The 26846-nt window shown below is 39.9% G+C and overlaps 2 protein-coding genes across 2 annotated transcripts in view; both read left to right on the top strand.

Annotated features, from left to right (window-relative positions):
- The window catches only part of LOC129778292 (mucin-2), a 144056-nt gene that overhangs the window by 75209 nt on the left and 42001 nt on the right, over positions 1 to 26846 (top strand). The window lies entirely within an intron of this gene.
- On the top strand, positions 5211 to 25006 carry LOC129774421 (putative ankyrin repeat protein RF_0381). Its single transcript, XM_055778157.1, has 3 exons — positions 5211 to 5901; positions 14471 to 15229; positions 24096 to 25006. Exons 1-3 carry the CDS (start codon positions 5211 to 5213, stop codon positions 25004 to 25006), a joined length of 2361 nt encoding a protein of 786 aa, XP_055634132.1.

Below are 26846 nucleotides of genomic sequence, written 5' to 3'. Positions count from 1 at the left end.
AGTCATCCAATTGGCTATCACTTCCCGGTCTTCCCATTTCTTCAGCTCATTTTTCAACACACATTCAAAAATTCCACAGAATGGTTCTGGACCAGTGAAGGATGAGTTTGAGCCATTATTGGCAAGTTCATCTGCTCGCTCGTTCCCCCTATTCCGCAATGGCCATGAATCCAGTACAGTTGTAACGAAATTATCTGACTAAATTGCCGCAAAAAGGAAGCATTCCCTGACAATTTTTGAAGAGCATTTGAATGCGTTTAGAGCATTAAGTGTCGCTTGACTGCCTGAGAATATGCAGATGTTAGCATGTCTTTATTTTCTTTTGAGGCAGACATTTAAACATTCTATTATTGCAGCTATTCCTGACTGAAAAACTGTTGGCCAGTTTCCCATAGCCACAGAGATTTTTGTTCTGAGACCATACACTCCGGCACTTGTTCCCATTTTACATATTCGACCCATCAGGGTAGAACATGATTGAACCATTACGAACACTGGGACCACCCTCATCTCATACTGAACGAGAAGGTTCGATTACACTGTATGGAATTGCGTATTCTGTCCTAGGTTCCATCCAATCGTTGTTCATCTTTGAGGATGGTCCTACGGGTAAGAAATTCAGGATGCTCAAGTGACCAAGTTTATCTCCGTCTAGTATTTTTTCCGTCATCTAAGCTTTAGAGAGCTTTTTTTGCCTCTAGCTGAACATGTTGGTTCCAAGGTAGCCGGGGAAGGATAGCCTCCAGTGCCTTCGAGGGTGTGCTTCACATTGCTCCAGTAATTGCAACGCATGCTAGTCGTTGGAGTTTGCTTAGCTTTTTTGTAGCTACAATCTCCTTAGTCTTTGACCATCATACATAGGCATGGATTATCCTAGGCCACACAATGACAGTGTAGCACACATAACCATTTTTGGTTCCAGGCCCTTGTGGCATCCTGATATGTATTGGTGACCGCGAGTCAGCTCTGGAACGGCAGTCATGGTTTGAGCGAAGACGCTAACGGATGTTAGATCATAAATCTATTAATTTACCGCATCCCATCTCATATACAAGTAAATATTACTTAGTTCTTCTTCTTTAGTTTTATTTTGACTTCGCATTTTTCCATTTTGCTTTTATTTTAAATTCAAATTTAATCAGTCGACTCAATATTTTGCTCCCCATTCATGTTTAAAATTGTAGATTAATTTTAAACTACATTTTACGGCTTTCATGTTTCAGTCCTGTATGTACTATTACTGTTGTTTCGTGTAAATGCTGTATTGGTATAATATCATAGGTTTTTAAACAACCGCGATCGGAAAACAAAAGATAAGTAATATGATGATTGATTTTAGAGAAGTTTTTTCAGGTTGTCCCAAGATCACCCTTCGTCGTAAAGATTTTAGTTCGATGAAGCGCAAGCAAGTCGCATAGCGAAATATACCGCCGGTCTGATCAATTTTTAGGAAGTTATCTCGGTCACCTCCTCAGGTTTCCTCAAGATAACTTTCCACCGCCGTTATTGGGGTTCTATAAAGCGTAAGCGCAATGAACAACAGAATATATCACCGGGTCGATTAATTTCAGAAAAGTTCTCTCGATTCCCTTCTAAGGTTTTCCAACTCTCTACTTTCGCGATTGGATTCCGACAAAAATATTAGAATAGTAGAATATATAGCCGGTCTAATCAATTTTACCGGTTTTCCTTCTCAGGATACCTAAATATTAACTCCGCTGCGTGTTGTGATAAATGGAATTTTCTGATTTTCGTCTGGTTCAGTGATTGTTAGTTCGCTTTTACATAATCACATCACTTACCTCAGTGAATCCTGATTTTTACCTCTCCCTTTCCATGATAATCGCTAGGGAACCACGCTATAGAGGCGACCCTTCTGGATTTCGGGCGGCGATTATCATACTAACATTCCTACCCTTCCCCTGGCGACTGTAAGGACGTTGCCGGCGGCGTTATTGACTATTTAAAGTTCGAACTACCGAAACTTGCACAGTGAGAATGTTCTGCTACTCCCAAGCGTCATTCAGTGTGTTCTTTGTGCAATTTCGCTGTTTCAGGTCATCACACATCAATTTCTGCTGTTCTATTTTCCAATTTAATATGTATAGTTGTACGAGGGTCACTATTTATATTTCGGGAATAGGAACAAAAACAAATAGTTAAGCTGCGAATATATTTTTATTGTTTTTCAAGGTACTCGCCACGATGATCGATACATTGGCATGCGCTTAAACCAATTTTCAAAGCATTTATTCCAATCGACACGAGCCTTTTTTTTGAGCGATTGTCAAATTATGTGGGATCCAACGTGAACATAATTTTCGCACAACTAAGTGTTCATGTAAAATCGCATATATGCTGGTGGAACTAATGCTTAGGGATGCCTCAATCTCACAATAGGTTACATGACGATCTTGCTTAATCATTTCGTGCACAGCATCGATGTTTTCTGGCACTACAGTCGATTTTGGACGACCTTCACGAAACTCGTCGGACAGCGAACTACGACCACGATTGAATTCACTATACCAGCGATACACAGTGGTTTTTGATGGAGCTTCATCGCCAAAAGTCAAATTAAGTTGATTGACGCACTCTTGTTGTGATAATCCACGTCGAAAATCGTAAAAAATCATCGCACGAAAATGTTCACGATTCAGTTCCATTTTTTTGCCGAGACCAAACTTTCAACTAAATATAAAATAAACAAATAGCGTCCGTATGACAAAATGTTCTGAGTACGTATATCGTCAAAAATGTCAAACTTTACGATGGAACCGTCAGATGGACTCACATGACATCAGTGTTGCCAATTCCCGAAATATAAATAGTGACCCTCGTATTAGTTTGTATGTGTTTTTGTATCAGATGTCGTTTTTGAATCGCATCACTTACCGCAGTGAATCCTGATTTTTCTTAACCATTCCCACTAACAACTATCCCTTCCATGATAAACGCTAGGGAACCACGCTATAGAGGCGACCCTTCTGGCCTTCGGGCGGCGTATATCATACTAACATTCCTTCCCTACCCCTGATGACTGTAAGGACGTGGCCAGCGTCGTTATTGGCCATTTAAAGCTCGAATCACCGAAAATTGCACAACGAGAACGATTTGCTAGTTCCAAGCGTCATTCTATGTGTTCTTTGTGCAATTTGGTAGGTTCAGGTCAATCACGGAGAGCAACTACGAATTGTACAGTCTACCCAAGCTCAAGCTCAAGCTCAAAACGCTAACGGACGTTAGATCGTTTATTGGGTGCTACTACTTGTATCTCGAGACAGATAATTTCTGGAATATCACTGCCCCATGTTCTTCTTATCATTTTAGAACATGCCCCTGGGGCTGTATTGGTCTTTCTGATTATTGAATCAGGATATCGCCTAGATATTTTACTGAAGCGGTGCATTTTATTTCCTCTCCCCCTAGATTTAAAGACTTCAGATGATGTTTTTTTCCTATTTGGCGAAAGGAATAATTGTTGTTTTTGAGGGATTTATGCTAAGACTTTTTGTGATACACCAAGATTGTGTAAGGTTTAAGGCCATCTGCATTCTGCTCGATGTCACGTCGTTGAATTTGCCACGTACCATTATGATTAGGTCATCGGCGAAGCCGACGACTTCGAATCGTTTTGCTTCTAAACTTAGCAGAAGGTCGTCAACTATTGTAACTAAAGGAGGGGTGATAGAACACCTCCTTGAGGGCAACCCTTTGTTGCAATCACAGAATTAGACGACCCACCCAACTCCGATGTAATTTGTCTGTGTGTGCATAAAACCCAAGCAACAAGTATTTTCAAGGAAAAAAAAATACTTAACGATACATCATTTTGATATTGATACCAAAACTTGGTTTGAACAAGTCTGATATAAGAAGTAAAATACCAAAGGACATGATCAAAAATTGCAGAGAAATATGTTTTCCATAAAACAAATTGATAATTTAAATACCAAAGTAAACTTGAGCAGTGTTGTTTTCGTATTGATTGTGCTCAATTCAGTAGTGAATAAAAATTGTGGAATCCAATCAAAAATTATTCCAGAAATCTAATGCATAGATCTCTGCATAAATGAGTGCACGGAGATGACAGTTTTTCGTGTTTAATGTCAGTTCGTTGCCACATGTCAAAACGTCAAATCGGAAGTACGGTTAGGTTCTTTTATTCTACACTCTTCGTTAGTGCGGAAAAGATAGCAACGTAGATGGTCCAAAGAAACATAACAGAAATGACAAATTTCGAGTTAGAAGAACAGATTGATAACATTTTCGAGCAGTTTTACAACGATCTATCAGAGATTTTTTTAACATGAAATAATAAACACGAGATTTTTCAAGATTTTCCAAAATAAAACCGTATTTTCTAGAGATTCTAGAAAAAAGGATCCTCAAATATTGTTTCACAGTAATGTTCAGTGGGAAACGTCATTCTCTGTTCGAATGGTATGATTAATTAATGGTTCATTTCGCCATTTTATGATCTACATATGAATACTACACGAAGTTTCGAAGCATTGGAATGGGTACAAAAGGTGTATCAGATAAATCAAAACCGACGGTTTTACAAGGTCCAGTTTTCTTTAAGAATAATCTTCCAGTTTTTTGAAAAATACTATTGGCAACCCTGCCTGGTACAGGCGATCGGCATCGTTCGGCATAATGCGGACGCGCCTTTAGGGTCAGTTTACTGGAAGATGGTGTTATCCTCCAGCCCCATTTTCAGCATGAATTCCTCCAGGTTCTCGCGTCGATGTAACCATCTGCAGTCATAATACCGTTGACCTGCGCTAAGTTTCCCACCCCAGCCCACGGGAAATAGCCACACACCATGAGAACTCCAGCGGCCTTTACAAACAGAAGGAAATTATAGCTAGTACATAGCGGTAAGTTTATTCATCTGCTAACACCTTAATATCTACCGCAAAAATATTGTGGTCTGCCAAAGTACTGCCTATATCCAACGAAACTTTGAGGTACAGTATGTTCTCTATCTGGGCGAGCATGGGTACACATTCGTAGAGCCGGGGTACATATTTTGAAAGGTTTTTTTTACCCTATAGTGGATATATATTGATACAATCTCTTGAGAACTAACCAGTCATACCAAAGTATCAATCCAATATCATACTCATCATTTCAAAGTGTTGGAAGAGCATTTGTCGAAAGCGAAACACAAGCAGTTATCAACCAATTCATCAACAAATACGAATATGGGACTATCGGACAGAACAAACACTGAGGAAGAGGTAGCGAAGTCTATGCTGTGGGAGGCGAGGGTGAACAATGGTCACCTTTCCAGGGATCTACGGGACCGAATCGATCGCTTATCCCGGGGCATCCGCAAGGAAATGGTGGATCAAACGGACACAGGCTTAACACCACTGGCCATCGCGTGTATGCGTGGAAACGTTAAAATCGCCAAGTATCTTATAGGGGTTTGCCATGCAGACATGGAACTGTGCAGCGGCGAGTGGTACGAAGGCGTCGTGTCAGATAGTAATTCTGTAGATACCTTTACCCCTCTGGGATGGGCCAGCAAATACTCGAAGATCGAAATCGTTGAATGTCTCTTCAAGCTAGGGGCAAAATTGAATGCTCCTTCCAAATGTGGATCAACGCCGGTGCTGATCGCCTGTGGTACACTGAATCTGGAATTTGTTCGACATCTGGTGGAGAGAGGTGCGGACGTTCGCAAGCCCAACCACAGCGGTAAAACATGTCTTATGGCTTCGATCGGATCGGAGAAACTGTGCAGCTATTTGATCTGGAAGGGAATTGAAATCAACGAACGAGACAATTCTGGTAAAACTGCTCTTCATTACGCAGTAGAACGTAAAGAATTTAATACGGTCGAACTGTTACTGAACCGTGGAGCTGACCCATTCGCTAAGACGCATGCAGGTGATGATGTTCTGCAGATAGCTTGTGACAAAGGATTACAGGAATATGTGAAATATTTCTTGCAACAGTTCGATTATCCGAAAGAAAGAAAGGCCGAAATTGTCGAATTGATGGGAGCTAACAAACGAGCCAATAAATATATATATTTTTTAAATGATTATCCCTTATGCGGAAATATGAGGCAATCCCAATTCCACAGCAATTGGGATTTTTTTACTCAAGTGTAACTTTTGAAAAGGGCGTATCAATTTTAGTAAGAGAAATCTTTGATAATTAATATCTCAAAAACTATGAGTCGTATCAAAATAGTGTCTTAGAAAAAGTTCTAGAGCATTGATGTTAAGTTGTTAAAAAAATATATAATGAGAAAAAAAATTAGTACTCTTTTTTTTATTTACAAAAAAAATTATTTGCAATTTCTTAAATATATATTCGTTGGAAAGCTACTGTCATTGCGCGTCTTTTTCAGTATATGTGAAAAAGTTGAAGCGTAAACAACATAGTTTTTTTTGCCACTTTGAATATGTCGAATTTCGTACCACCGAGAGTGTTTTTGCGGGGAGTGTTACTTCATTACTTCAATATGAAGAAAAAAGCTGCGGAAAGTCATCGCATTTTGGTGGAAGTTTATGGTGACCATGCTCCAACTGAGCGAACTGAGTCAGACGTGGTTTGCACGGTTCAAAAGTGGTAATTTGGACTTGAAAGACGAAGAACGTTCCGAATATTGCGCCTTAAGATTATCACAGGCTCTCAAGCATACGAACTTCGACATTTACTGTCCATAATGAAAATATCTTTCTTTTTTATATAAAACAGTTTTCGGCGAGAAAGCAAACATATTCTGAGAGGATAATTTTTTTTAGGTTTGTGAAAGATGGTGAAAGATCGTGGAACAAAACTGTGCACATAAATTTTAATAAATGTATGTCTGCCTATGAAAACCATGCGTTTGTGTTTCCAAAAATCGGCTCGAAATTACCGGACAACACTACGAGGTCTATGACGGCGAATTCATAAGCGACATGGTTCCTGGTGAATGAAATAAATATCTTGGGTTTCTGACAACTCACTGGGATTCGCCACTCCGACATCGAGACTGAGCTGAGAGACATGCTTTTTAGTCGAGACGAATTTCGTTAAACTTTAGAGATAGATATTTTACCACATTCCTTTCTCTCTGAAAAAGAATTTTCGGTGAAAAGGCAGAGACGAACATCTCAACATTGCACAACTCATCGAAAACTGAATTGATTGACTGAATACTTATCTCACAGCCAAGCGATATTTCGATCTGTGCCCAGAATAAACATTCCTGTACCTATGCTAAAATGGCCAACAGTTTTTCATGCAGAAACAGCTGCAATATAGAATGTGTAAATATCTGACTCGAAAGTTCTGATGTTATTTATTATTTTGGGACAGCGATATTTGGTTGCACTTGACATGCATTGAAATTTATGATGTGTGGGGAAAATGATGTGTGGGAAAGGAAAGATGTGTTAAACAGGATAATGTGTTATCACGTTACAAAGTAAATATTTATCATGTCTATATTTGCTTTCGAGTCAGATATTCATCTTCTCACACAATCAAGCGGTATTGAAATCCCTTAAAGTTTTCAAGTGCTCTTCAAAAATTGTTTTATCATGGCAACTAAGTCAGACAAGTTCGGCAAAATTATAGGGGAAATGGGGGGAATATGGTCACCCTAAGGAACATGTCAATTTCCTGTGTCCACATACCACTAAAATTCCCGTTCTTCAAAGAATATTGTAGCTCAACTTATTGTAGTTCAAGATAGTAAGCGGTTTTTATTATGAAAATTGAAAATAGTACATTTTTCATTATTAGAAAAAAGGTTGAAAAATCGAACATTTTTTTTAGTGAGGAGGTAAAGTGCCCACCTGTGTGTGTGTTAGAAGAGATAGATTTAAACAACAGCGTGTTTTCTTGATCAAATTTGTTTAAATCATTATTGAAATACTAGGTACATGTATGAAATGAGCTAGGCCTATTTACCTAGATTCGTAATTGAAATTTTCTCATACGTACAAAAATGTAGTAGGAAACACATTTTTCAAAATGAGGCTTGATTTTGGATGGGGTGGCATATTTTTCCTGGGTTAAAACCATAGAAGAACTCTTTAGGAGCAGAAGGTGATAAGGTATATCAGCTATTGAAAACAAAACATGGTCAGTAGTAATCCTCCAATGACCACTTTGCCCCCCAACAACGAAATGTGAAATAATCGCTGTAATTGAACAAAATATCTGTTCACCTCCCCTAGAATGTGTGAACAGTCGTCCAAACTGTTGATTTGTCGCAAGTATCAGGTCAAATTTCACTAGAAATTCCTTAAATTCGTAACGCACAAAACTACGGCCGAATGGCTTCCGAGAGAGCGTTTTTTGTTTTTATATATTTCTTGACATGCGACAGATCCACTGTAGTACAGGATGACTCAAAAGTCATAAAATTCTTCAAACATAAGATGACTATCAATACGGTGTCAATAGTCAATAGTTATAATACCAAACAAGCAGGTGACCACTTTACCTCACGTGACCACATCACCCCCACTACCCCTACTGGATTCCTTGCGATTGAGGTATAGAGGGAAATGAACTAGCAGACGAACTTGCAAATCACATCTCAAGCTCTCCCTTCACTGGTCCAGAATCGTCCTGTGAATATTCTGATTGTGTGTTGAAGAGTGAGCTAAGGAAATGGAAAGACCTCAGCACATTGACTGGTCTTATAGCAGGACGCTGTCTGAGCGAATAACATCTTTGAAACATAGCTTTCATAGAAGATAATGTATATCGCATTTGTAATGCCGAGTGCGAAACCTCTGAACATTTGCTTTGCGATTGTGGAGCTCTAACATGAAGTAGACTTCAACATGTGATTAAATCCACTCTAGAGCACAAGGAGGTTCGGTTTGTGTCGCTGGTTTGGCTTCGAGATTGGGTGATCGATTGTGGCGGCGCCCCGAAAACGCCCTGTTGGGTAGGACTCTAAAATACCTTGCAATCTCACTGTCTTTCGAGCCAATGAGATACACCAATAAATTAGTGCTTAGACCACTTAGAATACGATCGCCCCTAACTGGAGCTGATCTTAGAACTGGAGTAAGAGCCAGCGGTTGGAAGGCGATGTGCGAGAGCCACCCGGGTTCAGCTCGAAACTCTACCGCCACACTGAAGCAGCAGCCATCAACATCACCAAAGAAACGCTGCGTCTACTAAACGTGGGTACCACGTGGCGACTGGTAATGTGGACATTAGACATGAATAGATCCGCGCCAATTTCATCTACACTGCTTTGGGAACGGACTATAACGGTCGTAACCCTCGTAAACCCTCGACCATATAAGTGACAAGAAGCCCAACTACAGGGAAAGTTGTCCAGATATCAGCGATGCATTGGTCTTTTGGGACGATGTTTTGAAGACTCCAGTATAACATCGCGATGGGTAAATGTGGTTAAGACGAGGAGAGTTGTGGTGAAATTTAAGAGATGCCAGTTATCATCTTCGGAGAGAACGATGTCCGCAAAGCCTCGCGGTACCACACAACCTTCCTGAATTAGCAACCCGTAAGGTTAAATTCCTCCTACCGGAAGACAGCAACACATTGAACCCATCATTAAAATTACATACCCATCGAGTCTGTATAAACGCAGCTACGCAGCATCATAACCTCCAAAGTTTTAGCATACTGCGAACAACTCAACATCCTCACAGATGAGCAGAGGGATTCAAGAAAAATCCGCATGTCTGCAGCGATCAGGTTATCATCGACGCAGCCATAGTCAGATTATATAATCATCGGAACCACTGCATGACCTATATCGACTCTAGAAAGGCTTATGACACTATACCTCACTCGTTTTTCATTCGTCTACAAAGTTGAGGTTCCTACAACATGGGATGAGGCGTTGGAGCACGTTTCTACATTTTACTGATGGGAAAAATGTGTTGCTGTATAAAACGCAGACGATAAAGAGGGGGATATTCCAAGCTGACTTTTTCAGCCCGGTCTGGTATTGCCTGGCACTCAACTCCCTCAATTTGACGCTCAAGAGAAACAGTCATGGCCAGAGATGACAACCTTCCTGATTTTTCAGGATTTCCCAGACTTTTTGACACGTTCCCTGATATCCTGACAAACACTTAATTTGCCCTGATTTTTGTAAAATGATCCTGATTTTTCCTGATTTTTCTGGATTTTTCTGGATTTTGTACTTTTTTGTTTATTAGAATGAAAATTATCCGTAATAATAATACGAAGTTTTTCTGGTTGGAAATGAGAATTGTCATAATAGCCAACATAAAATAAGCTTTCCAGTCCGCACTTGTATAATGTTTAATCTCTTTTTGTTTTTATCTACATATTCCGAAGCGCTTCGCTTTATCGAAGATACCCTGTCGACATCTATTAAAGCTTGATGATGGCGTGAAAAAAAAAACTTTATCAGATTAGCACGCCTAAAGGCAGTTTCAAATCGTTATATTTTGAATGAAAATAATTACTTGTTGCTTTCGAATAATTAAAACACGTAGTCCTAGTTCTTACTTTACAACTGTGTCAATGAATTTCCTGATATTGATCTCGAAACTGAACTTATTCATTATTCTCGAAGCCCCATTATGAGTTTCTACTAATCAAACAGTCGATAAATTCCCACAACTACTGCTCTCAACAAACTAGAGGAACTTCCAGAATTAGTCAATGCGATAGCCGTCGTGTTCCATATCAGAGAAACGCCAAACTTCATGTCTCTTTGTCAACACGACAATTTATGTTGTAGTCTGGTTAGAATGTGCTATCCCACCAGCGAAATATACCGCCGGTCTGATCAATTTTTAGGAAGTTATCTCGGTCACCTCCTCAGGTTTCCTCAAGATAACTTTCCACCGCCGTTATTGGGGTTCTATAAAGCGTAAGCGCAATGAACAACAGAATATATCACCGGGTCGATTAATTTCAGAAAAGTTCTCTCGATTCCCTTCTAAGGTTTTCCAACTCTCTACTTTCGCGATTGGATTTCGACAAAAATATTAGAATAGTAGAATATATAGCCGGTCTGATCAATTTTACCGGTTTTCCTTCTCAGGATACCTAAATATTAACTCCGCTGCGTGTTGTGATAAATGGAATTTTCTGATTTTCGTCTGGTTCAGTGATTGTTAGTTCGCTTTTACATAATCACATCACTTACCTCAGTGAATCCTGATTTTTACCTCTCCCTTTCCATGATAATCGCTAGGGAACCACGCTATAGAGGCGACCCTTCTGGATTTCGGGCGGCGATTATCATACTAACATTCCTACCCTTCCCCTGGCGACTGTAAGGACGTTGCCGGCGGCGTTATTGACTATTTAAAGTTCGAACTACCAAAACTTGCACAGTGAGAATGTTCTGCTACTCCCAAGCGTCATTCAGTGTGTTCTTTGTGCAATTTCGCTGTTTCAGGTCATCACACATCAATTTCTGCTGTTCTATTTTCCAATTTAATATGTATAGTTGTACGAGGGTCACTATTTATATTTCGGGAATAGGAACAAAAACAAATAGTTAAGCTGCGAATATATTTTTATTGTTTTTCAAGGTACTCGCCACGATGATCGATACATTGGCATGCGCTTAAACCAATTTTCAAAGCATTTATTCCAATCGACACGAGCCTTTTTTTTGAGCGATTGTCAAATTATGTGGGATCCAACGTGAACATAATTTTCGCACAACTAAGTGTTCATGTAAAATCGCATATATGCTGGTGGAACTAATGCTTAGGGATGCCTCAATCTCACAATAGGTTACATGACGATCTTGCTTAATCATTTCGTGCACAGCATCGATGTTTTCTGGCACTACAGTCGATTTTGGACGACCTTCACGAAACTCGTCGGACAGCGAACTACGACCACGATTGAATTCACTATACCAGCGATACACAGTGGTTTTTGATGGAGCTTCATCGCCAAAAGTCAAATTAAGTTGATTGACGCACTCTTGTTGTGATAATCCACGTCGAAAATCGTAAAAAATCATCGCACGAAAATGTTCACGATTCAGTTCCATTTTTTTGCCGAGACCAAACTTTCAACTAAATATAAAATAAACAAATAGCGTCCGTATGACAAAATGTTCTGAGTACGTATATCGTCAAAAATGTCAAACTTTACGATGGAACCGTCAGATGGACTCACATGACATCAGTGTTGCCAATTCCCGAAATATAAATAGTGACCCTCGTATTAGTTTGTATGTGTTTTTGTATCAGATGTCGTTTTTGAATCGCATCACTTACCGCAGTGAATCCTGATTTTTCTTAACCATTCCCACTAACAACTATCCCTTCCATGATAAACGCTAGGGAACCACGCTATAGAGGCGACCCTTCTGGCCTTCGGGCGGCGTATATCATACTAACATTCCTTCCCTACCCCTGATGACTGTAAGGACGTGGCCAGCGTCGTTATTGGCCATTTAAAGCTCGAATCACCGAAAATTGCACAACGAGAACGATTTGCTAGTTCCAAGCGTCATTCTATGTGTTCTTTGTGCAATTTGGTAGGTTCAGGTCAATCACGGAGAGCAACTACGAATTGTACAGTCTACCCAAGCTCAAGCTCAAGCTCAAAACGCTAACGGACGTTAGATCGTTTATTGGGTGCTACTACTTGTATCTCGAGACAGATAATTTCTGGAATATCACTGCCCCATGTTCTTCTTATCATTTTAGAACATGCCCCTGGGGCTGTATTGGTCTTTCTGATTATTGAATCAGGATATCGCCTAGATATTTTACTGAAGCGGTGCATTTTATTTCCTCTCCCCCTAGATTTAAAGACTTCAGATGATGTTTTTTTTCCTATTTGGCGAAAGGAATAATTGTTGTTTTTGAGGGATTTATGCTAAGACTTTTTGTGATACACCAAGATTGTGTAAGGTTTAAGGCCATCTGCATTCTGCTCGATGTCACGTCGTTGAATTTGCCACGTACCATTATGATTAGGTCATCGGCGAAGCCGACGACTTCGAATCGTTTTGCTTCTAAACTTAGCAGAAGGTCGTCAACTATTGTAACTAAAGGAGGGGTGATAGAACACCTCCTTGAGGGCAACCCTTTGTTGCAATCACAGAATTAGACGACCCACCCAACTCCGATGTAATTTGTCTGTGTGAGCATAAAACCCAAGCAACAAGTATTTTCAAGGAAAAAAAAAATACTTAACGATACATCATTTTGATATTGATACCAAAACTTGGTTTGAACAAGTCTGATATAAGAAGTAAAATACCAAAGGACATGATCAAAAATTGCAGAGAAATATGTTTTCCATAAAACAAATTGATAATTTAAATACCAAAGTAAACTTGAGCAGTGTTGTTTTCGTATTGATTGTGCTCAATTCAGTAGTGAATAAAAATTGTGGAATCCAATCAAAAATTATTCCAGAAATCTAATGCATAGATCTCTGCATAAATGAGTGCACGGAGATGACAGTTTTTCGTGTTTAATGTCAGTTCGTTGCCACATGTCAAAACGTCAAATCGGAAGTACGGTTAGGTTCTTTTATTCTACACTCTTCGTTAGTGCGGAAAAGATAGCAACGTAGATGGTCCAAAGAAACATAACAGAAATGACAAATTTCGAGTTAGAAGAACAGATTGATCACATTTTCGAGCAGTTTTACAACGATCTATCAGAGATTTTCTGAACATGAAATAATAAACACGAGATTTTTCAAGATTTTCCAAAATAAAACCGTATTTTCTAGAGATTCTAGAAAAAAGGATCCTCAAATATTGTTTCACAGTAATGTTCAGTGGGAAACGTCATTCTCTGTTCGAATGGTATGATTAATTAATGGTTCATTTCGCCATTTTATGATCTACATATGAATACTACACGAAGTTTCGAAGCATTGGAATGGGTACAAAAGGTGTATCAGATAAATCAAAACCGACGGTTTTACAAGGTCCAGTTTTCTTTAAGAATAATCTTCCAGTTTTTTGAAAAATACTATTGGCAACCCTGCCTGGTACAGGCGATCGGCATCGTTCGGCATAATGCGGACGCGCCTTTAGGGTCAGTTTACTGGAAGATGGTGTTATCCTCCAGCCCCATTTTCAGCATGAATTCCTCCAGGTTCTCGCGTCGATGTAACCATCTGCAGTCATAATACCGTTGACCTGCGCTAAGTTTCCCACCCCAGCCCACGGGAAATAGCCACACACCATGAGAACTCCAGCGGCCTTTACAAACAGAAGGAAATTATAGCTAGTACATAGCGGTAAGTTTATTCATCTGCTAACACCTTAATATCTACCGCAAAAATATTGTGGTCTGCCAAAGTACTGCCTATATCCAACGAAACTTTGAGGTACAGTATGTTCTCTATCTGGGCGAGCATGGGTACACATTCGTAGAGCCGGGGTACATATTTTGAAAGGTTTTTTTTACCCTATAGTGGATATATATTGATACAATCTCTTGAGAACTAACCAGTCATACCAAAGTATCAATCCAATATCATACTCATCATTTCAAAGTGTTGGAAGAGCATTTGTCGAAAGCGAAACACAAGCAGTTATCAACCAATTCATCAACAAATACGAATATGGGACTATCGGACAGAACAAACACTGAGGAAGAGGTAGCGAAGTCTATGCTGTGGGAGGCGAGGGTGAACAATGGTCACCTTTCCAGGGATCTACGGGACCGAATCGATCGCTTATCCCGGGGCATCCGCAAGGAAATGGTGGATCAAACGGACACAGGCTTAACACCACTGGCCATCGCGTGTATGCGTGGAAACGTTAAAATCGCCAAGTATCTTATAGGGGTTTGCCATGCAGACATGGAACTGTGCAGCGGCGAGTGGTACGAAGGCGTCGTGTCAGATAGTAATTCTGTAGATACCTTTACCCCTCTGGGATGGGCCAGCAAATACTCGAAGATCGAAATCGTTGAATGTCTCTTCAAGCTAGGGGCAAAATTGAATGCTCCTTCCAAATGTGGATCAACGCCGGTGCTGATCGCCTGTGGTACACTGAATCTGGAATTTGTTCGACTTCTGGTGGAGAGAGGTGCGGACGTTCGCAAGCCCAACCACAGCGGTAAAACATGTCTTATGGCTTCGATCGGATCGGAGAAACTGTGCAGCTATTTGATCTGGAAGGGAGTTGAAATCAACGAACGAGACAATTCTGGTAAAACTGCTCTTCATTACGCAGTAGAACGTAAAGAATTTAATACGGTCGAACTGTTACTGAACCGTGGAGCTGACCCATTCGCTAAGACGCATGCAGGTGATGATGCTCTGCAGATAGCTTGTGACAAAGGATTACAGGAATATGTGAAATATTTCTTGCAACAGTTCGATTATCCGAAAGAAAGAAAGGCCGAAATTGTCGAATTGATGGGAGCTAACAAACGAGCCAATAAATATATATATTTTTTAAATGATTATCCCTTATGCGGAAATATGAGGCAATCCCAATTCCACAGCAATTGGGATTTTTTTACTCAAGTGTAACTTTTGAAAAGGGCGTATCAATTTTAGTAAGAGAAATCTTTGATAATTAATATCTCAAAAACTATGAGTCGTATCAAAATAGTGTCTTAGAAAAAGTTCTAGAGCATTGATGTTAAGTTGTTAAAAAAATATACAATGGGAAAAAAAATTAGTACTCTTTTTTTTATTTACAAAAAAAATTATTTGCAATTTCTTAAATATATATTCGTTGGAAAGCTACTGTCATTGCGCGTCTTTTTCAGTATATGTGAAAAAGTTGAAGCGTAAACAACATAGTTTTTTTTGCCACTTTGAATATGTCGAATTTCGTACCACCGAGAGTGTTTTTGCGGGGAGTGTTACTTCATTACTTCAATATGAAGAAAAAAGCTGCGGAAAGTCATCGCATTTTGGTGGAAGTTTATGGTGACCATGCTCCAACTGAGCGAACTGAGTCAGACGTGGTTTGCACGGTTCAAAAGTGGTAATTTGGACTTGAAAGACGAAGAACGTTCCGAATATTGCGCCTTAAGATTATCACAGGCTCTCAAGCATACGAACTTCGACATTTACTGTCCATAATGAAAATATCTTTCTTTTTTATATAAAACAGTTTTCGGCGAGAAAGCAAACATATTCTGAGAGGATAATTTTTTTTAGGTTTGTGAAAGATGGTGAAAGATCGTGGAACAAAACTGTGCACATAAATTTTAATAAATGTATGTCTGCCTATGAAAACCATGCGTTTGTGTTTCCAAAAATCGGCTCGAAATTACCGGACAACACTACGAGGTCTATGACGGCGAATTCATAAGCGACATGGTTCCTGGTGAATGAAATAAATATCTTGGGTTTCTGACAACTCACTGGGATTCGCCACTCCGACATCGAGACTGAGCTGAGAGACATGCTTTTTAGTCGAGACGAATTTCGTTAAACTTTAGAGATAGATATTTTACCACATTCCTTTCTCACTGAAAAAGAATTTTCGGTGAAAAGGCAGAGACGAACATCTCAACATTGCACAACTCATCGAAAACTGAATTGATTGACTGAATACTTATCTCACAGCCAAGCGATATTTCGATCTGTGCCCAGAATAAACATTCCTGTACCTATGCTAAAATGGCCAACAGTTTTTCATGCAGAAACAGCTGCAATATAGAATGTGTAAATATCTGACTCGAAAGTTCTGATGTTATTTATTATTTTGGGACAGCGATATTTGGTTGCACTTGACATGCATTGAAATTTATGATGTGTGGGGAAAATGATGTGTGGGAAAGGAAAGATGTGTTAAACAGGATAATGTGTTATCACGTTACAAAGTAAATATTTATCATGTCTATATTTGCTTTCGAGTCAGATATTCATCTTCTCACACAATCAAGCGGTATTGAAATCCCTTAAAGTTTTCAAGTGCTCTTCAAAAATTGTTTTATCATGGCAACTAAGTCAGGCAACTAAGTCAGACAAGACGGCGCCAGTGGTTGTATGGTTAGCGTAACAGCCTCACAATCCGATCGGCCTGGGTTCAATCCCAGCTGGCGTCGTTGGGATTTTCTGAGGCGAAAAATCTCTGGTTACGTCTTCCTTCGGAGCGGAAGTAAAAGAAGTTGGCCCGGCTCATGAGTTGTTGAGTCTGATAGGTAGGAACAGGTGGAGTCGCCTCCCTGATGTCGGTGATTGGCACTTAAGTGGCGGAAATAGGCCGACGAAAAATAAGCGAAGATAAAAAGTCAGACAAGTTCGGCAAAATTATAGGGGAAATGGGGGGAATATGGTCACCCTAAGGAACATGTCAATTTCCTGTGTCCACATACCACTAAAATTCCCGTTCTTCAAAGAATATTGTAGCTCAACTTATTGTAGTTCAAGATAGTAAGCGGTTTTTATTATGAAAATTGAAAATAGTACATTTTTCATTATTAGAAAAAAGGTTGAAAAATCGAACATTTTTTTAGTGAGGAGGTAAAGTGCCCACCTGTGTGTGTGTTAGAAGAGATAGATTTAAACAACAGCGTGTTTTCTTGATCAAATTTGTTTAAATCATTATTGAAATACTAGGTACATGTATGAAATGAGCTAGGCCTATTTACCTAGATTCGTAATTGAAATTTTCTCATACGTACAAAAATGTAGTAGGAAACACATTTTTCAAAATGAGGCTTGATTTTGGATGGGGTGGCATATTTTTCCTGGGTTAAAACCATAGAAGAACTCTTTAGGAGCAGAAGGTGATAAGGTATATCAGCTATTGAAAACAGAACATGGTCAGTAGTAATCCTCCAATGACCACTTTGCCCCCCAACAACGAAATGTGAAATAATCGCTGTAATTGAACAAAATATCTGTTCACCTCCCCTAGAATGTGTGAACAGTCGTCCAAACTGTTGATTTGTCGCAAGTATCAGGTCAAATTTCACTAGAAATTCCTTAAATTCGTAACGCACAAAACTACGGCCGAATGGCTTCCGAGAGAGCGTTTTTTGTTTTTATATATTTCTTGACATGCGACAGATCCACTGTAGTACAGGATGACTCAAAAGTCATAAAATTCTTCAAACATAAGATGACTATCAATACGGTGTCAATAGTCAATAGTTATAATACCAAACAAGCAGGTGACCACTTTACCTCACGTGACCACATCACCCCCACTACCCCTACTGGATTCCTTGCGATTGAGGTATAGAGGGAAATGAACTAGCAGACGAACTTGCAAATCACATCTCAAGCTCTCCCTTCACTGGTCCAGAATCGTCCTGTGAATATTCTGATTGTGTGTTGAAGAGTGAGCTAAGGAAATGGAAAGACCTCAGCACATTGACTGGTCTTATAGCAGGACGCTGTCTGAGCGAATAACATCTTTGAAACATAGCTTTCATAGAAGATAATGTATATCGCATTTGTAATGCCGAGTGCGAAACCTCTGAACATTTGCTTTGCGATTGTGGAGCTCTAACATGAAGTAGACTTCAACATGTGATTAAATCCACTCTAGAGCACAAGGAGGTTCGGTTTGTGTCGCTGGTTTGGCTTCGAGATTGGGTGATCGATTGTGGCGGCGCCCCGAAAACGCCCTGTTGGGTAGGACTCTAAAATACCTTGCAATCTCACTGTCTTTCGAGCCAATGAGATACACCAATAAATTAGTGCTTAGACCACTTAGAATACGATCGCCCCTAACTGGAGCTGATCTTAGAACTGGAGTAAGAGCCAGCGGTTGGAAGGCGATGTGCGAGAGCCACCCGGGTTCAGCTCGAAACTCTACCGCCACACTGAAGCAGCAGCCATCAACATCACCAAAGAAACGCTGCGTCTACTAAACGTGGGTACCACGTGGCGACTGGTAATGTGGACATTAGACATGAATAGATCCGCGCCAATTTCATCTACACTGCTTTGGGAACGGACTATAACGGTCGTAACCCTCGTAAACCCTCGACCATATAAGTGACAAGAAGCCCAACTACAGGGAAAGTTGTCCAGATATCAGCGATGCATTGGTCTTTTGGGACGATGTTTTGAAGACTCCAGTATAACATCGCGATGGGTAAATGTGGTTAAGACGAGGAGAGTTGTGGTGAAATTTAAGAGATGCCAGTTATCATCTTCGGAGAGAACGATGTCCGCAAAGCCTCGCGGTACCACACAACCTTCCTGAATTAGCAACCCGTAAGGTTAAATTCCTCCTACCGGAAGACAGCAACACATTGAACCCATCATTAAAATTACATACCCATCGAGTCTGTATAAACGCAGCTACGCAGCATCATAACCTCCAAAGTTTTAGCATACTGCGAACAACTCAACATCCTCACAGATGAGCAGAGGGATTCAAGAAAAATCCGCATGTCTGCAGCGATCAGGTTATCATCGACGCAGCCATAGTCAGATTATATAATCATCGGAACCACTGCATGACCTATATCGACTCTAGAAAGGCTTATGACATTATACCTCACTCGTTTTTCATTCGTCTACAAAGTTGAGGTTCCTACAACATGGGATGAGGCGTTGGAGCACGTTTCTACATTTTACTGATGGGAAAAATGTGTTGCTGTATAAAACGCAGACGATAAAGAGGGGGATATTCCAAGCTGACTTTTTCAGCCCGGTCTGGTATTGCCTGGCACTCAACTCCCTCAATTTGACGCTCAAGAGAAACAGTCATGGCCAGAGATGACAACCTTCCTGATTTTTCAGGATTTCCCAGACTTTTTGACACGTTCCCTGATATCCTGACAAACACTTAATTTGCCCTGATTTTTGTAAAATGATCCTGATTTTTCCTGATTTTTCTGGATTTTTCTGGATTTTGTACTTTTTTGTTTATTAGAATGAAAATTATCCGTAATAATAATACGAAGTTTTTCTGGTTGGAAATTAGAATTGTCATAATAGCCAACATAAAATAAGCTTTCCAGTCCGCACTTGTATAATGTTTAATCTCTTTTTGTTTTTATCTACATATTCCGAAGCGCTTCGCTTTATCGAAGATACCCTGTCGACATCTATTAAAGCTTGATGATGGCGTGAAAAAAAAAAACTTTATCAGATTAGCACGCCTAAAGGCAGTTTCAAATCGTTATATTTTGAATGAAAATAATTACTTGTTGCTTTCGAATAATTAAAACACGTAGTCCTAGTTCTTACTTTACAACTGTGTCAATGAATTTCCTGATATTGATCTCGAAACTGAACTTATTCATTATTCTCGAAGCCCCATTATGAGTTTCTACTAATCAAACAGTCGATAAATTCCCACAACTACTGCTCTCAACAAACTAGAGGAACTTCCAGAATTAGTCAATGCGATAGCCGTCGTGTTCCATATCAGAGAAACGCCAAACTTCATGTCTCTTTGTCAACACGACAATTTATGTTGGAGTCTGGTTAGAATGTGCTATCCCACCAGCGAAATATACCGCCGGTCTGATCAATTTTTAGGAAGTTATCTCGGTCACCTCCTCAGGTTTCCTCAAGATAACTTTCCACCGCCGTTATTGGGGTTCTATAAAGCGTAAGCGCAATGAACAACAGAATATATCACCGGGTCGACTAATTTCAGAAAAGTTCTCTCGATTCCCTTCTAAGGTTTTCCAACTCTCTACTTTCGCGATTGGATTTCGACAAAAATATTAGAATAGTAGAATATATAGCCGGTCTGATCAATTTTACCGGTTTTCCTTCTCAGGATACCTAAATATTAACTCCGCTGCGTGTTGTGATAAATGGAATTTTCTGATTTTCGTCTGGTTCAGTGATTGTTAGTTCGCTTTTACATAATCACATCACTTACCTCAGTGAATCCTGATTTTTACCTCTCCCTTTCCATGATAATCGCTAGGGAACCACGCTATAGAGGCGACCCTTCTGGATTTCGGGCGGCGATTATCATACTAACATTCCTACCCTTCCCCTGGCGACTGTAAGGACGTTGCCGGCGGCGTTATTGACTATTTAAAGTTCGAACTACCGAAACTTGCACAGTGAGAATGTTCTGCTACTCCCAAGCGTCATTCAGTGTGTTCTTTGTGCAATTTCGCTGTTTCAGGTCATCACACATTAATTTCTGCTGTTCTATTTTCCAATTTAATATGTATAGTTGTACGAGGGTCACTATTTATATTTCGGGAATAGGAACAAAAACAAATAGTTAAGCTGCGAATATATTTTTATTGTTTTTCAAGGTACTCGCCACGATGATCGATACACTTTAAATGCGCATGCGCTTAAACCAATTTTCAAAGCATTTATTCCAATCGACACGAGCCTTTTTTTTGAGCGATTGTCAAATTATGTGGGATCCAACGTGAACATAATTTTCGCACAACTAAGTGTTCATGTAAAATCGCATATATGCTGGTGGAACTAATGCTTAGGGATGCCTCAATCTCACAATAGGTTACATGACGATCTTGCTTAATCATTTCGTGCACAGCATCGATGTTTTCTGGCACTACAGTCGATTTTGGACGACCTTCACGAAACTCGTCGGACAGCGAACTACGACCACGATTGAATTCACTATACCAGCGATACACAGTGGTTTTTGATGGAGCTTCATCGCCAAAAGTCAAATTAAGTTGATTGACGCACTCTTGTTGTGATAATCCACGTCGAAAATCGTAAAAAATCATCGCACGAAAATGTTCACGATTCAGTTCCATTTTTTTGCCGAGACCAAACTTTCAACTAAATATAAAATAAACAAATAGCGTCCGTATGACAAAATGTTCTGAGTACGTATATCGTCAAAAATGTCAAACTTTACGATGGAACCGTCAGATGGACTCACATGACATCAGTGTTGCCAATTCCCGAAATATGAATAGTGACCCTCGTATTAGTTTGTATGTGTTTTTGTATCAGATGTCGTTTTTGAATCGCATCACTTACCGCAGTGAATCCTGATTTTTCTTAACCATTCCCACTAACAACTATCCCTTCCATGATAAACGCTAGGGAACCACGCTATAGAGGCGACCCTTCTGGCCTTCGGGCGGCGTATATCATACTAACATTCCTTCCCTACCCCTGATGACTGTAAGGACGTGGCCAGCGTCGTTATTGGCCATTTAAAGCTCGAATCACCGAAAATTGCACAACGAGAACGATTTGCTAGTTCCAAGCGTCATTCTATGTGTTCTTTGTGCAATTTGGTAGGTTCAGGTCAATCACGGAGAGCAACTACGAATTGTACAGTCTACCCAAGCTCAAGCTCAAGCTCAAAACGCTAACGGACGTTAGATCGTTTATTGGGTGCTACTACTTGTATCTCGAGACAGATAATTTCTGGAATATCACTGCCCCATGTTCTTCTTATCATTTTAGAACATGCCCCTGGGGCTGTATTGGTCTTTCTGATTATTGAATCAGGATATCGCCTAGATATTTTACTGAAGCGGTGCATTTTATTTCCTCTCCCCCTAGATTTAAAGACTTCAGATGATGTTTTTTTTCCTATTTGGCGAAAGGAATAATTGTTGTTTTTGAGGGATTTATGCTAAGACTTTTTGTGATACACCAAGATTGTGTAAGGTTTAAGGCCATCTGCATTCTGCTCGATGTCACGTCGTTGAATTTGCCACGTACCATTATGATTAGGTCATCGGCGAAGCCGACGACTTCGAATCGTTTTGCTTCTAAACTTAGCAGAAGGTCGTCAACTATTGTAACTAAAGGAGGGGTGATAGAACACCTCCTTGAGGGCAACCCTTTGTTGCAATCACAGAATTAGACGACCCACCCAACTCCGATGTAATTTGTCTGTGTGAGCATAAAACCCAAGCAACAAGTATTTTCAAGGAAAAAAAAATACTTAACGATACATCATTTTGATATTGATACCAAAACTTGGTTTGAACAAGTCTGATATAAGAAGTAAAATACCAAAGGACATGATAAAAAATTGCAGAGAAATATGTTTTCCATAAAACAAATTGATAATTTAAATACCAAAGTAAACTTGAGCAGTGTTGTTTTCGTATTGATTGTGCTCAATTCAGTAGTGAAAAAAAATTGTGGAATCCAATCAAAAATTATTTCAGAAATCTAATGCATAGATCTCTGCATAAATGAGTGCACGGAGATGACAGTTTTTCGTGTTTAATGTCAGTTCGTTGCCACATGTCAAAACGTCGAATCGGAAGTACGGTTAGGTTCTTTTATTCTACACTGTTCGTTAGTGCGGAAAAGATAGCAACGTAGATGGTCCAAAGAAACATAACAGAAATGACAAATTTCGAGTTAGAAGAACAGATTGATCACATTTTCGAGCAGTTTTACAACGATCTATCAGAGATTTTCTGAACATGAAATAATAAACACGAGATTTTTCAAGATTTTCCAAAATAAAACCGTATTTTCTAGAGATTCTAGAAAAAAGGATCCTCAAATATTGTTTCACAGTAATGTTCAGTGGGAAACGTCATTCTCTGTTCGAATGGTATGATTAATTAATGGTTCATTTCGCCATTTTATGATCTACATATGAATACTACACGAAGTTTCGAAGCATTGGAATGGGTACAAAAGGTGTATCAGATAAATCAAAACCGACGGTTTTACAAGGTCCAGTTTTCTTTAAGAATAATCTTCCAGTTTTTTGAAAAATACTATTGGCAACCCTGCCTGGTACAGGCGATCGGCATCGTTCGGCATAATGCGGACGCGCCTTTAGGGTCAGTTTACTGGAAGATGGTGTTATCCTCCAGCCCCATTTTCAGCATGAATTCCTCCAGGTTCTCGCACTAAATGTCGATGTAACCATCTGCAGTCATAATACCGTTGACCTGCGCTAAGTTTCCCACCCCAGCCCACGGGAAATAGCCACACACCATGAGAACTCCAGCGGCCTTTACAAACAGAAGGAAATTATAGCTAGTACATAGCGGTAAGTTTATTCATCTGCTAACACCTTTATATATACCGCAAAAATATTGTGGTCTGCCAAAGTACTGCCTATATCCAACGAAACTTTGAGGTACAGTATGTTCTCTACCTAGGCGATCATGGGTACACATTCGTAGAGCCAGGGTACATATTTTGAAAGGTTTTTTTTACCCTATAGTGGATATATATTGATACAATCTCTTGAGAACTAACCAGTCATACCAAAGTATCAATCCAATATCATACTCATCATTTCAAAGTGTTGGAAGAGCATTTGTCGAAAGCGAAACACAAGCAGTTATCAACCAATTCATCAACAAATACGAATATGGGACTATCGGACAGAACAAACACTGAGGAAGAGGTAGCGAAGTCTATGCTGTGGGAGGCGAAGGTGAATAATGGTCACCTTTCCAGGGATCTACGGGACCGAATCGATCGCTTATCCCGGGGCATCCGCAAGGAAATGGTGGATCAAACGGACACTGGCTTAACACCACTGGCCATCGCGTGTATGCGTGGAAACGTTGAAATCGCCAAGTATCTTATAGGGGTTTGCCATGCAGACATGGAACTGTGCAGCGGCGAGTGGTACGAAGGCGTCGTGTCAGATAGTAATTCTGTAGATACCTTTACCCCTCTGGGATGGGCCAGCAAATACTCGAAGATCGAAATCGTTGAATGTCTCTTCAAGCTAGGGGCAAAATTGAATGCTCCTTCCAAATGTGGATCAACGCCGGTGCTGATCGCCTGTGGTACACTGAATCTGGAATTTGTTCGACATCTGGTGGAGAGAGGTGCGGACGTTCGCAAGCCCAACCACAGCGGTAAAACATGTCTTATGGCTTCGATCGGATCGGAGACACTGTGCAGCTATTTGATCTGGAAGGGAGTTGAAATCAACGAACGAGACAATTCTGGTAAAACTGCTCTTCATTACGCAGTAGAACGTAAAGAATTTAATACGGTCGAACTGTTACTGAACCGTGGAGCTGACCCATTCGCTAAGACGCATGCAGGTGATGATGCTCTGCAGATAGCTTGTGACAAAGGATTACAGGAATATGTGAAATATTTCTTGCAACGGTTCGATTATCCGAAAGAAAGAATGGCCGAAATTGTCGAATTGATGGGAGCTAACAAACGAGCCAATAAACCTGCGGGATGTTGAACAAGCTACGAGTAAACAAATTCGTCTTTTTTTTTAAATGATTATCCCTTATGCGGAAATATGAGTTTTCCACAGCAATTGGGATTTTTTTACTCAAGTGTAACTTTTGAAAAGGGCGTATCAATTTTAGTAAGAGAAATCTTTGATAATTTATATCTCAAAAACTATGAGTCGTATCAAAATAGTGTCTTAGAAAAAGTTCTAGAGCATTGATGTTAAATTGTTAAAAAAATATATAATGAGAAAAAAAAATTAGTACTCTTTTTTTATTTACAAAAAAAATAATTTGCAATTTCTTAAATATATATTCGTTGGAAAGCTACTGTCATTGCGCGTCTTTTTCAGTATATGTCAAAAAGTTGAAGCGTAAACAACATAGTTTTTTTGCCACTTCGAATATGTCGAATTTCGTACCACCGAGAGTGTTTTTGCGGGGAGTGTTACTTCATTACTTCAATATGAAGAAAAAAGCTGCGGAAAGTCATCGCATTTTGGTGGAAGTTTATGATGACCATGTTCCAACTGAGCGAACTGAGTTAGACGTGGTTTGCACGGTTTAAAAGTGGTAATTTTGACTTGGAAGACGAAAAACGTTCCGGACCGCCAAAAAAGTTTGAAGATGAAGAATTGGAGGCTTTACTCGATCAAGATCCGTCACAAATGCGACAAGAACTTGCAGATACAATTGGAGTAGCTCAGCAAACCATATCGGATCGTTTAAAAGCAATGGGAATAATCCGAAAGATAGGGCATTGGGTGCCGTATGAATTGCAGCCACGAGACGTCGAACGCCGTTTTTTCACGTGCGAACAATTGCTCCAACAGCAGAAAAGAAAGGGTTTTTTGCATCGAATCGTTACTAGCAATGAAAAGTGGGTCCATTACGACAATCCTAAACCTCGGGCAACGTATGGATACCACGGCCAGAAGGTTTTTTGGTGTCTGTTTGGTGGGACCAGCTGGATGTGGTGTACTTTGAGCTGCTAAAACCGAATGAAACCATTACAGGGCTGCCGTAATCTTACAAAGTGACGCAAGCGCCATAGGGACGAATTTTCAGTACGATACTTTTCGTAAAATTGCATGTATAATCAGCTTACGCGTACGTTACGAAATTCTGATCTGTACAAATTGTGTACACTTGATGGAAATACATTGCCATCGGCTTGATTTTTGAAAAAATTCCGTTTTGTTTAAGCCAAGGCGCATAGAAGAATATTTTAAGGTGAGGCCGTTTCGACACTAAGTTGGTTAGGGGAGCGGTATATGAAAACAGTACGGAAGAAAGCAGAAGGGGAATTATTTGCCTGTAGCGTGAAAGAGACAGACTGATCACGAGCGAGCTTCGGCACTAGCGTATTGTGTTTTGTTTACAAACAAAACACAGTAGACTTCCAAGATGGCTGAAGCAAGTTGGCAAGTTGGCCCACCTTAGGATATACTTCTAGGCGCCTTGATTTAAGCTATGTTACCAACGCCAGTTTGTTGTGGAAACTGCAAATTTTAATCGCTGTTTCCACAACCGATTGGCGTTCATCCATAAAAGTATGCGAGAATCAGTTTCCAATTATTTTCTCCAAAATGTCGCCGTTGAGCGCAGCATGAGAAAGCATCAGGGAGAAAAATTCTACACATTTTCCGACTTTGTAACATGCGTTGAACAGGCTAACATAGTTTAGAACCCGAATGTAACTATTATAGATAGCACAATTTTTTCCAATCCAAAATGCAATTGAAAACATTGAAAACATAAAATAATGCCGTCCAAAATCATCCGATGTAAATCAGATACAGTTTATGCGAGGACGTTTTGTGTTTTGTTACAAGATGCGTTTCGATG

Source organism: Toxorhynchites rutilus, chromosome 3, assembly GCF_029784135.1.
Source record: "Toxorhynchites rutilus septentrionalis strain SRP chromosome 3, ASM2978413v1, whole genome shotgun sequence".
Taxonomy (NCBI): Eukaryota; Metazoa; Arthropoda; class Insecta; order Diptera; family Culicidae; genus Toxorhynchites; species Toxorhynchites rutilus.
This window is presented reverse-complemented; position numbering and strand designations above follow the sequence as displayed.

What these genes read in the sequence shown, in the direction of transcription:
- LOC129774421 (XM_055778157.1), top strand. Translation starts at nt 5,211, where the DNA reads ATGGGACTATCGGACAGAACAAACACTGAGGAAGAGGTAGCGAAGTCT. An exon ending in ATTCGCTAAGACGCATGCAG is followed by an intron (nt 5,902 to 14,470) that starts GTGATGATGTTC and finishes ATCATTTCAAAG; the next exon opens with TGTTGGAAGAGCATTTGTCG. An exon ending in ATTCGCTAAGACGCATGCAG is followed by an intron (nt 15,230 to 24,095) that starts GTGATGATGCTC and finishes ATCATTTCAAAG; the next exon opens with TGTTGGAAGAGCATTTGTCG.